Source organism: Bufo bufo, chromosome 2 (genome assembly GCF_905171765.1).
Source record: "Bufo bufo chromosome 2, aBufBuf1.1, whole genome shotgun sequence".
Lineage (NCBI taxonomy): Eukaryota > Metazoa > Chordata > Amphibia > Anura > Bufonidae > Bufo > Bufo bufo.
Genome location: NC_053390.1, coordinates 4880374 through 4892837, shown reverse-complemented (window position 1 = coordinate 4892837; position 12464 = coordinate 4880374). Strand labels below are relative to the sequence as shown.

General features: G+C 46.3%; 1 protein-coding gene across 4 annotated transcripts in view; it reads right to left on the bottom strand.

The window, feature by feature from the left end:
• Window positions 1–5858: 5858 nt before the first annotated feature.
• LOC120991960 (B-cell differentiation antigen CD72-like) overlaps window positions 5859–12464 on the bottom strand; it is a 96116-nt gene continuing 89510 nt past the window's right edge. For 2 of the 4 annotated variants that reach the window (XM_040420712.1, XM_040420711.1), the window contains 2 exons: window positions 8343–8443; window positions 5859–7262 (listed from right to left, as the gene is read on the bottom strand). In XM_040420712.1, coding sequence (XP_040276646.1) covers window positions 7082–7262; window positions 8343–8443 — 282 coding nt within the window. In that variant the 3' untranslated portion in view covers window positions 5859–7081. Of the gene's footprint in view, window positions 7263–8314; window positions 8444–12464 lie in introns of all 4 variants that reach the window. The other 2 variants (XM_040420713.1, XM_040420714.1) reach the window with 2 other exon arrangements.

The window sequence follows — 12464 nt, the reverse complement described above, 5'->3', positions numbered from 1 at the left end:
GCTGGCATTCAGGGCCAGGGATCGAGGGTGGCTAGGTGGGAATTTACGCTTTCTCTCAAATGTTTGTGAGATGGAGAGCTGAACGCTGCCGTGTGACATGGTTGAGATGCTTGGTGACGCAGGTGGTGGTGTTGGTGGTACATCCCATGTTTGCTGGGCGGCAGGTGCCAACGTTCCTCCATAGGCGGAGGAAGAGGCCGAGGCGGCGGCAGCAGCAGCAGAAGAGGCCGAGGCGGCGGCAGCAGCAGAAGAGGCCGAGGCGGCAGCAGCAGAAGATGTAGCAGGGGGAGCCTGAGTGACTTCCTTGTTTTTAAGGTGTTCACTCCACTGCAGTTCATGCTTTGCATGCAGGTGCCTGGTCATGCAGGTTGTGCTAAGGTTCAGAACGTTAATGCCTCGCTTCAGGCTCTGATGGCACAGCGTGCAAACCACTCGGGTCTTGTCGTCAGCACATTGTTTGAAGAAGTGCCATGCCAGGGAACTCCTTGAAGCTGCCTTTGGGGTGCTCGGTCCCAGATGGCGGCGGTCAGTAGCAGGCGGAGTCTCTTGGCGGCGGGTGTTCTGATTTTGCCCACTGCTCCCTCTTTTGCTACGCTGTTGGCTCGGTCTCACCACTGCCTCTTCCTCCGAACTGTGAAAGTCAGTGGCACGACCTTCATTCCATGTGGGGTCTAGGACCTCATCGTCCCCTGCATCGTCTTCCACCCAGTCTTGATCCCTGACCTCCTGTTCAGTCTGCACACTGCAGAAAGACGCAGCAGTTGGCACCTGTGTTTCGTCATCATCAGAGACGTGCTGAGGTGGTATTCCCATGTCCTCATCATCAGGAAAAATAAGTGGTTGTGCGTTAGTGCATTCTATCTCTTCCACCCCTGGGGAAGGGCTAGGTGGATGCCCTTGGGAAACCCTGGCAGCAGAGTCTTCAAACAGCATAAGAGACTGCTGCATAACTTGAGGCTCAGACAGTTTCCCTGATATGCATGGGGGTGATGTGACAGACCGATGGGCTTGGTTTTCATGCGCCATCTGTGCGCTTTCTGCAGAAGACTGGGTGGGAGATAATGTGAACGTGCTGGATGCACTGTCGGCCACCCAATTGACTAATGCCTGTACCTGCTCAGGCCTTACCATCCTTAGAACGGCATTGGGCCCCACCAAATATCGCTGTAAATTCTGCTGGCTACTGGGACCTGAGGTAGTTGGTTCACTAGGACGTGTGGCTGTGGCAGAACGGCCACGTCCTCTCCCAGCACCAGAGGGTCCACTAACACCACCACGACCATGTCCACGTCCGCGTCCGCGTCCCTTATTAGATGTTTTCCTCATTGTTCCCGTTCACCACAATTTTGAGAATGGCAAATTTGGGAATAGTTTTTCAACCCAGAACAAAAACTGTGCTTTTACGGTCACTACAAATAACTTGACCAGCTAAAACAGTACAGATTTGGTTGAATAGAAATGTCAGGTCTATTTTTTAGGCGCTGGGTGACAGGCTCAACTTGCCCCTGATGTAGTATATGGCCAAAAAATAACCACACTGTTGATGGTTAAATGCACTTGGGTGACACAGGCTCAGCCTGCAGCTGATGTAGTATATGGCCAAAAAATAACCAGACTGTTGATGGTTAAATGCACTTCGGTGACACAGGCTCAGCCTGCAGCTGATGTAGGATATAGCACAAAATAACCACACTATCGATGGTTAAATACACTTGGTGGTAGCTTGTGCTGGCGCACCACAAGTCACAAAATGGCCGCCGATCACCCCAGAAAAAAAGTGATCTAAAAACGCTCTGGGCAGCCTCAAAAAAGTGAGCAATTCGATATTAGCACTTCAATGATCCACAGCTGCAGATCGATCACAGAATGAAGTCTTTTGGAGGAGTTAATCTGCCTAATCTCGCCCTAACGTCGCAGCTGCAACCTCTCCCTACACTTGTATCAGCAGAGTGACGTGCGGCGCTACGTGACCCAAGCTTATATAGAGGCTGGGTCACATGCTGCACTGGCCAATCACAGCCATGCCAATAGTAGGCAAGGCTGTGATGGCCTCTTGGGGCAAGTAGTATGACGCTTGTTGATTGGCTGCTTTGCAGCCTTTCAAAAAGCGCCAAGAAAGCGCCGAACACCGAACCCGAACCCGGACTTTTCCGAAAATGTTGGGGTTCGGGTCCGTGTCACGAACACCCCAAAATTCGGTACGAACCCGAACTATACAGTTCGGGTTCGCTCATCCCTAGTTATAAGCTATTCCCCAACAGTGGTTCCACTGAGGAAGGGGTTAATCAATACCCTGAAACGCGTCTGGTTCAAACCCCCCAAAGGATCACTTGCCAAGTGCGATGAAATAATATTATATGTAATTGCCCATCCAATACCGTCTGCCGCGCAATAGGTGACCTAAAGCTTGTTGAATTAAAGACTGTGCAAAACTATCGAGGTTCACGTGCAAACAAGCCGCCAGCGTGGGGATCCAGACAGAAGAAATTCGCAAAACTCGTAAGACTTTGGTCGATTTTACTGAAAGACCAACGTCCAGAGCAATGTATGAGCATTCGCTTCATCGAATGGTAAGACTGTTCGACTTTTTATGCCGGCTTATGTGTGTTGGGAACACACAGCTAATTGTTTCAGCGGGACGCCGCTGAGATTCTAACATAGCGGGACGCCGCTAGAACATTTTGTTGGGGAATAGCTTATAACAAGCTGTATATGAGTTCCCAGTGACTAATCTTGTTCTTCTAAAGCAGCGGTGGGGAACCATTTTGCTGCCAAGGGCCATTTGGATATTTGTAACATCATTCGGGGGCCATACAAAATTCTCAATAAAAATTTTTTACTGCTGTATTTGGTCAAACATATAATTGACTTAGGGATAAGTTACAGAAATTGCACTTCAATTAAAATAATCTAGAGGGCTGTATTTTTGCAGCACAAAATAGCGCCTGCACTATATATATACAGTATATTACATACAATACAGGCGCCATATTGACCACACATAGCAGTCTAATTTTTAAGTTCAGAATGTTACTTATTTGACATTAATGGCAGGAAGCTAAACCCAGGGGGTCCAGAGAGGGGTTCACCCAGCTTTCACTCTCCCTGCCTCTTTCTTCGCAACTGTCCCTGCCTTTGTCCCTTTCTCAGCAAAATATCTGCCCCCACCTCCATCAGCCTGAAATCAGCCTCCTATCAGACCCCCCAGGCCTACATCAGCCTCAGATCAGACTCCCATCAGACCTCTAAGCCTCAGATTAGACCCCAATCAGACCCTTCCTAGCTTCAGATCAGACTCCCATCAGACCCCCAGCCTCAGACCAGACCCGGATCAGACGCCCAGCCTCAGATCAGCCCCCATCAGACCCCCCAGGGTCAGATCAGCCCCTATAAGACCCCCCAGCCTCAGATCAGACCTTCATAATACCCTCCCTAGCCTCAGATCAGCCCCCATCAGACCCTCCCCAGCCTCAGATCAGCCCCCATCAGCCCCCCTAGTCTCAGATCAGACCCCTATCAAACCCCAGCCTCAGATCAGACACCCCCAGCCTCAGATCAGACCCTCCCAAGCCTCAGATCAGACCCCCATCAGACCCTCCCCACCCTCCTTTAGCCTCAGATCAGCCCCAATCAGACATCAGATCAGATACTGTATTTAAGATAAACAAATAAACTTACCTCTCCAGCTCCGTACGGCGCTGCCTCTTGGCAGATTCACTTACCCTCCCTGTTCTTCTTCCTGCCGCACTATATTGTCACCTCACACCGCACAGCGTCAGGTCATAGTGCACGTCTACGTGCACTGCGTCCTGACGCTGGATGTGTCAGGACACAGTGTGGGGCTGAAAGAAGACCAGGGAAGGTGAGGACAGCCAGTGCAGTGCTGTTCTCACCTTCCTGTGCCTCCCGTATGCTAATGACCGCTTCCATAATGGAAGGGGTCATAAGCATTTTCACATTATGTTCTGGCAGGGGGCCGGGGGCCACATGAAATGATACCGTGGGCCGCATACGGCCCTCGGGCCGGAGGTTCCCCACCCCTGTTCTAAAGTGATTCATATGGGATTAAGACTTTTATCTTCATGCTATAAATCTTGATCGAACAACCATCGATCTTTCTGATTCAAAGGCTTTATATTCCACACCGGTGAATGCTGCTATTGTGTATGCTGTTTCATTAATGGTTCGATAATTAGCATAGGCATTTTATTCAGCGATTCTTTTATCGATTTTTTTTTAGTACCATTTACTATAGGGTAGCACTTAGCATATATAATAAATTCAGTATTGGTTGAGATATCCGAGAGTGCCCAGTGTATTTTTGTTTACAAGGTATTTAGATGTACAGATGATCAGATGAACTGTCCTCCCACCTCTCCTCCTACTCCCTCTTTGACCGCCTACAATCTGGCTTCCGACCCCACCACTCGACCGAGACTGCCCTTACCAAAGTCACCAACGACCTACTGACAGCCAAAACCAAGAAACAATACTCTGTCCTCCTTCTCCTTGACCTGTCCTCTGCCTTCAACACTGTTGACCACTCCCTTCTGTTGCAAACTCTCTCATCTCTTGGCATCACTGACCTGGCCCTCTCCTGGATCACATCATACCTCACAGACCGCACGTTTAGCGTCTCCCACTCTCGCACCACCTCCTTGTCTCATTCCCTCTCTGTTGGTGTCCCGCAAGGCTCTGTCCTAGGACCCCTGTTCCTCTCTATCTACACCTTTGGCCTGGGACAGCTCATAGAGTCCCATGGCTTTCAGTATCACTCCTACGCTGACGACACGCAAATCTACCTCTCTGGTCCAGACATCACCACCTTACTATCAAGAATCCCACAATGTCTATCTTCTATATCATCCTTCTTCGCCTCTCGCTTTCTAAAACTTAACATGGATAAGACAGAATTCATAATCTTTCCCCCATCTTGTTCAATCCCCTCAACAGACCTATCTATCATGATCAATGGCTGCACACTCTCCCCGGTCAACAAAGTCCGCTGCCTTGGAGTGACCTTGGATTCTGCCCTCTCCTTCAGACCGCACATCCAAGCACTTTCCACCACCTGCCGCCTCCAACTCAAAAACATCTCCCGCATCCGTGCTTTCCTTAACTTTGAATCTGTGAAAATTCTTGTACATGCCCTCATTATCTCTCGCCTAGACTACTGCAACATTCTCCTCTGTGGCCTTCCATCTAGCACTCTCAAACCCCTCCAATCTATCCTCAACTCTGCTGCCCGACTAATCCACCTCTCACCCTATTACTCCTCTGCCTCTCCCCTCTGCCAATCCCTTCACTGGCTCCCCATTGCCCAGAGAATTCACTTCAAAGTACTAACAAATACATACAAGGCCGTCCATAACCTGTCCCCTCCCTACATCTCTGAGCTACTTTCCCGATACATCCCCACACGCACTCTCCGATCCTCACAAGACCTCCTTCTCTCCTCTCCTCTTATCGCCTCTTCCCACAATCGACTCCAAGATTTCTCCCGTGCATCCCCCACACTCTGGAACTCGCTGCCCCAACATATCAGACTCTCACCTACAGTAGAATCCTTCAAAAGAAACCTGAAAACCCACCTCTTCAGACAAGCCTACAACCAGTGACCCTGCTGCCTCTATACCGCCACGACCAGCTTCACCCGCACCTACTGCATCCTTCTCCCATACCAGGTAGATTGTAAGCCTCGCGGGCAGGGCCCTCTCTCCTTCTGTACCAGTCTGTAACTCGTCTTGTTCATGCTTAGTGCAATTGTCTGTATTATGTATGTGCACCGCTTATCACATGTACAGCGCCGGGGAAGGAATAACGCTTTAATAATAAATAATAATAATAATAATAACCAGTATACAGATATACAGGTTTACAAGTATACCGATTTACAGAGGTAAAGATATACAGATGTACAGATATACGGTACAGACGTACAGGTGTACAAATATACAGATGTACAAGTGTACAGATATACAGACGTATATACGACACAGACGTACAGTTGTACGTATAGACATACAGGTATTTAGATGTACAGATGATCAGATGAACCAGTATACAGGTGTACCGACATACAGATATACATTTGTACACATATCCAAATGTGAGGGCTAATGCTAAGGCAAGGCTAAGTCTGGCAGTCCACTGGTTTTCAACCCCTAATAAGGGACCTGGCTTTTGCTGTAGGGGGACCACCAGGCCACCCCCTCTTGGAATCATCCTGGTGTAGCTGACTGCTGACCCACTGGGATCAGAGATACTGGTCAGTGGCAACAAAGGAACAAGCAATACTAGTACTCTGCAATAGTCATGGTCAGGGTTGGCTTTGAAGCAATCCAAAAGGTCAGGACAGGAGGCACAGGATCAGTACGGTGAACAGGTATGGGTCAGGTCAGGCAGCTGCAGGTCAGAATCCAGGAATCAGGCAGAGGTCAGGTACACAGGCAGACAAACATTATAGCTCTATTACAAATTTAGCAAGCTGACAACACCTAGAAATATATGTAGAGAGAACATTGCACAGGCAAGGAAGCGAGGTCAGCAGCACGGCTATATATGAGCTCATTAGTCAGGCAGCTGAGCACAGGGTCAGAAAGGGAATTAACTCCTGCAGGGAAAAGTCTCTCTCATACACACACAGGAGGAGACTTTTTAGCCAGACTGTGGTCTACAGCATGGGACATAGGAGTCGGTGGACGGGCAGAAACTAGGTCAGTGATCTGGTGCCCGTGCCCACCACAGAGGGCAGAATGGTGGATGGCACGGAGTGTCACCATGACGATAGATTTCCACATGTTACATGTATTTGAATGTCACTATTCAGGATGATGGCCGGTTCCATGTATCACGGTTATGGTTAGTCTTTCCCTATATATTCTGGATTATTGAATGCTTTGGAGTCTCTCAGTCTGGAGGACGTGTCCTGCTCCCTTCCTTATCCTTCGAGGTTTTGTCACTGATTGTAGATTCCTGGCGATATTTGGTGAATTTTTTGTGGATTTTTCTTCGATGCTGATATTTTGTGAATCGGAGAGGTGACGCGGCGGCATCCTGCTGTGCGACATATCTACCAGAATCATGGGTGTCTACATTCATACTCCAGGTCCCACAAAGAAAAGCTGAAATATTTATCATTGTACTTTTCGTGAGTCTTCATAGACGTTAGTAGCAGATTCTTTTGACAGATGCATTTATTCTTGGATTGACAGCTCTCAGTCGTTAATTTTCTATTACTTAGTTTCCAGCAATTGTAAGATCTGGAAAAGATGAGATCAGATTGTCAGTGAGCGCGAAGAACAAGAAGGATCAGTGACAGGACGGAGAGAATAATACCGCAGATAGTGTCACATGATCCCTCAGCTCATCCCATTCATCCCTATAGGATTCATGCTCATACAAAGATGTGATCTCTCTCTGAAGGGACAGAGGTTACTACAACGGTCCCTCAAGTTACAATGGCCTCCGTAGACAATATTTCCTACATGCAATGGTCTTTCCTGGGCCATTGTAACCAGACCCAACATACAACGTCATAAATCCGGCTGATATACGGCACAGGTGACTGACCATCAGCCATGAGCATGGGTGCTTCACTTGGGTGCTGTCTAGTGGCGCCTCTCTACGGTACAGTGCGGTACTACATGTTCTATGCTGCGCCATTGAGGGCGGCTACATTATTATTTTGGTGTGTTACATCGGTAGTAGTTCACTGAAGTCAATGGTAGCAGCGCTGTATTACCGAGCTCACCTCAATACAATATTGATGGGTGTTGTAGTTCCGGTGCTCCACCCGAAGAGCTGATTGGTAGAGGTGGAGAGTGTCAATCTTCCCTCAATCAGCTAGTGATGGCTTATCCTAAAGAAAGGCTAGACAACCCCTCTAAGGAGGACGTAGCTCACCCCAGTTGTGTTTAACCCTTTGTCTGCCAAGGACATCCTTTACATCTCAGCATCAGTACATTGGACATTTACACCCAAGTACATGATGTTCACACCCTGGCTTCGCACAGTCCAGGACTCCACAGTCGTGGTTAGAGTCCTGGTGTTGGTGCCATTTGAAAGTCAAGAGTCTTCACTATCAAGGAGTTTATCAAGGAGTCTGTAACTGTCTGCACAGAAAGCTGCATAACGTGGTATAGTGGGGGTCCGGGGAGGTGCTGACGGCACGCAGGGACATGGACATCCTGAATCTAGTTAGAGCACCTGACGAGACAGGACTGCTGCCTACATCTGGTGGACAGCCCAAGCTGGATGACGTGAGACAGGAGGAGCTGTGGACATCATGTGTGGGCTCCGTGCGGTACACTACGTGTCACTGAGGACGATGGAAGACTCACTTGTAATCATAGTATTCCGGCCATTTCCATTCTTGATTCCAATAATTCCCTTTTAATTCTTTGCCGACCCAGAAATCTTCTTGTTTTTCAGCAAAAAAATCCTGAAAGAGACGATTAAAGAGACGGTCAAAATACGGAAAAGAGCAAAATACTGTACATGGACAAGACATTTTGGATGGGGTGACGGAGAAGTGGTCGGTGTAACCTGGTGACTGTGAGCTGTCAGTACCTGCGGCCCATATCACTGTCTGTACCAAGGAGCCCAGGGGCGGACTGGCCATAGACCTTACAGGGGAAGTTTTTGGGGATGTATTTTGTGCTGCTGGCGGTATTTTGTGATAGACTGTGGTATTTGGCTCTGCAGTATGGTATTGCTGGCATGCCTTCCATAAATTTGGACCTGACTAAAAAACGGGGCCAATTTTAGTATTTTTAAGTTCCTAGTCCGCCCGTTAAGGAGCCTGTCCTGTTATATCTCCTGAGTGTCCTACAGGGACAACGTATATAGGAAGGAGCAGAAGGAGCAGAGTTCACACTGGTTATGGCAGAGGTGCAATTTCCAGAAAACGGTAACCTGTTAGACTGTATTCACACAGACGCATCTATAGGGCCCCACTGACCGCTCTCCTTTTCCCTTGGCCAGGCCTCTGTACATTGTATGGACAGTAGAGCTGATGGCACTGTCCACACCCGGCAGATGGGTCCTATGGACGTCACACGTCCCTCCAGATGAAGGCTCTGATGGGACCAATTCTGTCTGCACTGATGGACGGTCTGGATGCTTTGTTCTTCACGGGCGCAGCTTTTATTTCACCCCCGTCTCTGTATTTGTATTAAGAATAGCTTAACCCCTTAACCCAAAGTCCTGTACATGTATGGCACCATAATGAATGGTCCATCACCAGAACAGTCCAGGAGGGTTGAGCTCAACATCCTTTGTTTCCTCAGAACGGAATAAATCTCCTGATTGTAAACTTGACTGTTAAAATGGGAGAGAGACCCATGAGGGGCCGGGATCAGCAACCTCTGGCTGCAAAACTACAACTCCCAGCATGCACACTTGGCTGTTCTTGTAACTCCCAAAGCAGTGAAAGGAGGATTCTGGGAGTTGTAGTTTCAGAAGAGCTGGAGGCTGAAGGTTGCTGATCCCTGTTGTAGGCAAATGTCATTAGTAGAAACTTCTGTAAAGATATTGAGGGATGAAAAAAGTCCTGAATCCTGAAGGCCAAAGTAATCCGCGGGAACAAAGGAAGAGACGACCTTTGTGTTGAGAGAAATATTTTGGTTCGCTGTGTTCTGGAGGCCATAACCTCTTCTTCCATCTGAGGTTCGCCTTTTTGTGGGTAACATTTGGTACAATTGTGGGGCGCATACAACTTTTTATTCCGTTTTTTGGAATGTGGGATGAAAAAGTTCCAACACTTTTTCTTATTTTTTTTTTTCTCAACGGCATTCACCATGAAGGATAAATCCTGTGTTAGGCTACACACGAACGTTAGGGCTCCATGCCCGCGCAGACCATGGGGCTGCCGCATGCAGATCGTGGACCCATTCACTTGAATGGGGTCCGGGATCTGCATCTGACGGTCCGCACCGCAAAAAAGTAGTACATGCGCTACTTTTTTGCGGTGCGGAGGCAAGGCCAGAAACACCACGGAAGCACTCCGCAGTACTTCTGTGGGGTTCCAATCCATGCCTCCGTTCCGCATCTCTGTAAATGCGGACCTATTCGAGTGAATGGGTCCGCGATCCGTGATGCGGAATGCGCGAGGCCGATGCCCGTGTATTGCAGACCCGCTGTAAGCGGGCCGCGATACGGCCACGGGGGGCACACGGTTGTGTGCATGTAGCCTTAGTCCTATAGTGCGGGTCAGTATTAGGGTAAGGTGTCAGATTACAGAATATGTCAGATTACCGTCAGTGTTAAAATTACAGTTAGTACTAGGTTACAGTAAGGGTTAGTTTAACGTCAGTGAAAGGTTATAGTTAGTATTTAGTTACATTCAGTATTAGGTTACAGTCAGTATTAGGATATAGTCAGTATTAGGATACACTCAGTATTAGGTTACACTCAGTATAAGGATACAGTCAGAATAAAGTTACAGTCAGTATTAGGTTACAGTCAGTATAATGTTACAGTCAGTATAAGGATACAGTCAGTATTAGGTTACAGTCAGTATTAGGTTACAGACAGTATTAGGATACAGTCAGTATTAGGTTACAGTCAGTATTAGGATACAGTCAGTATTAGGTTACAGTCAGTATTAGGTTACAGTCAGTGTTAGAGTACAGTCAGTATTAGGATACAGACAGTATTAGGTTACAGTCAGTATAAGGTTACAGTCAGTATAAGGTTACAGTCAGTATTAGGTTACAGTCAGTGTTAGAGTACAGTCAGTATTAGGTTACAGACAGTATTAGGTTACAGTCAGTATAAGGTTACAGTCAGTATAAGGTTACAGTCAGTATTAGGTTACAGTCAGTATTAGGTTACAGTCAGTGTTAGGATACAGACAGTATTAGGTTACAGTCAGTATTAGGTTACAGACATTATTAGGTTACAGACAGTATTAGGTTACAGTCAGTATAAGGTTACAGTCAGTATAAGGTTACAGTCAGTATTAGGTTACAGTCAGTATTAGGTTACAGACAGTATTAGGATACAGTCAGTATTAGGTTACAGTCAGTGTTAGGATACAGACAGTATTAGGTTACAGTCAGTATTAGAGTACAGTCAGTATTAGGATACAGACAGTATTAGGTTACAGTCAGTGTTAGGATACAGACAGTATTAGGTTACAGTCAGTATTAGGTTACAGTCAGTATAAGGTTACAGTCAGTATTAGGTTACAGTCAGTATAAGGTTACAGTCAGTATTAGGTTACAGTCAATGTTAGGATACAGTCAGTGTTAGGTTACAGTCAGTATTAGGTTACAGACATTATTAGGTTACAGACAGTATTAGGTTACAGTCAGTGTTAGGATACAGACAGTATTAGGTTACAGTCAGTATTAGGTTACAGACATTATTAGGTTACAGACAGTATTAGGTTACAGTCAGTATAAGGTTACAGTCAGTATAAGGTTACAGTCAGTATTAGGTTACAGACAGTATTAGGATACAGTCAGTATTAGGTTACAGTCAGTGTTAGGATACAGACAGTATTAGGTTACAGTCAGTATTAGAGTACAGTCAGTATTAGGATACAGACAGTATTAGGTTACAGACAGTATTAGGATACAGTCAGTATTAGGTTACAGACAGTATTAGGTTACAGACAGTATTAGGTTACAGTCAGTATAAGGTTACAGTCAGTATTAGGTTACAGTCAGTATAAGGTTACAGTCAGTATAAAGTTACAGAAAGTATTAGGATACAGTCAGTATAAGGTTACAGTCAGTATTAGGTTACAGTCAGTATAAGGTTACAGTCAGTATAAGGTTACAGTCAGTATTAGGTTACAGTCAGTATTAGGTTACAGACAGTATTAGGATACAGTCAGTATTAGGTTACAGTCAGTGTTAGGATACAGACAGTATTAGGTTACAGTCAGAATTAGGTTACAGACATTATTAGGTTACAGACAGTATTAGGTTACAGTCAGTATAAGGTTACAGTCAGTATTAGGTTACAGTCAGTATTAGGTTACAGTCAGTATAAGGTTACAGTCAGTATTAGGTTACAGTCAGTATTAGGTTACAGTCAGTATAAGGTTACAGTCAGTATTAGGTTACAGTCAGTGTTAGGATACAGTCAGTATTAGGTTACAGTCAGTGTTAGGATACAGTCAGTATTAGATTACAGTCAGTGTTAGGATACAGTCAGTATTAGGTTACAGTCAGTGTTAGGATACAGACAGTATTAGGTTACAGACAGTATTAGGATACAGACAGTATTAGGTTACAGTCAGTATTAGGTTACAGTCAGTGTTAGGATACAGTCAGTATTAGGTTACAGTCAGTATTAGGTTACAGTCAGTATAAGGTTACAGTCAGTATTAGGTTACAGTCAGTATAAGGTTACAGTCAGTATTAGGTTACAGTCAGTATTAGGTTAAAGACAGTATTAGGATACAGTCAGTATTAGGTTACAGTCAGTGTTAGGATACAGACAGTATTAGG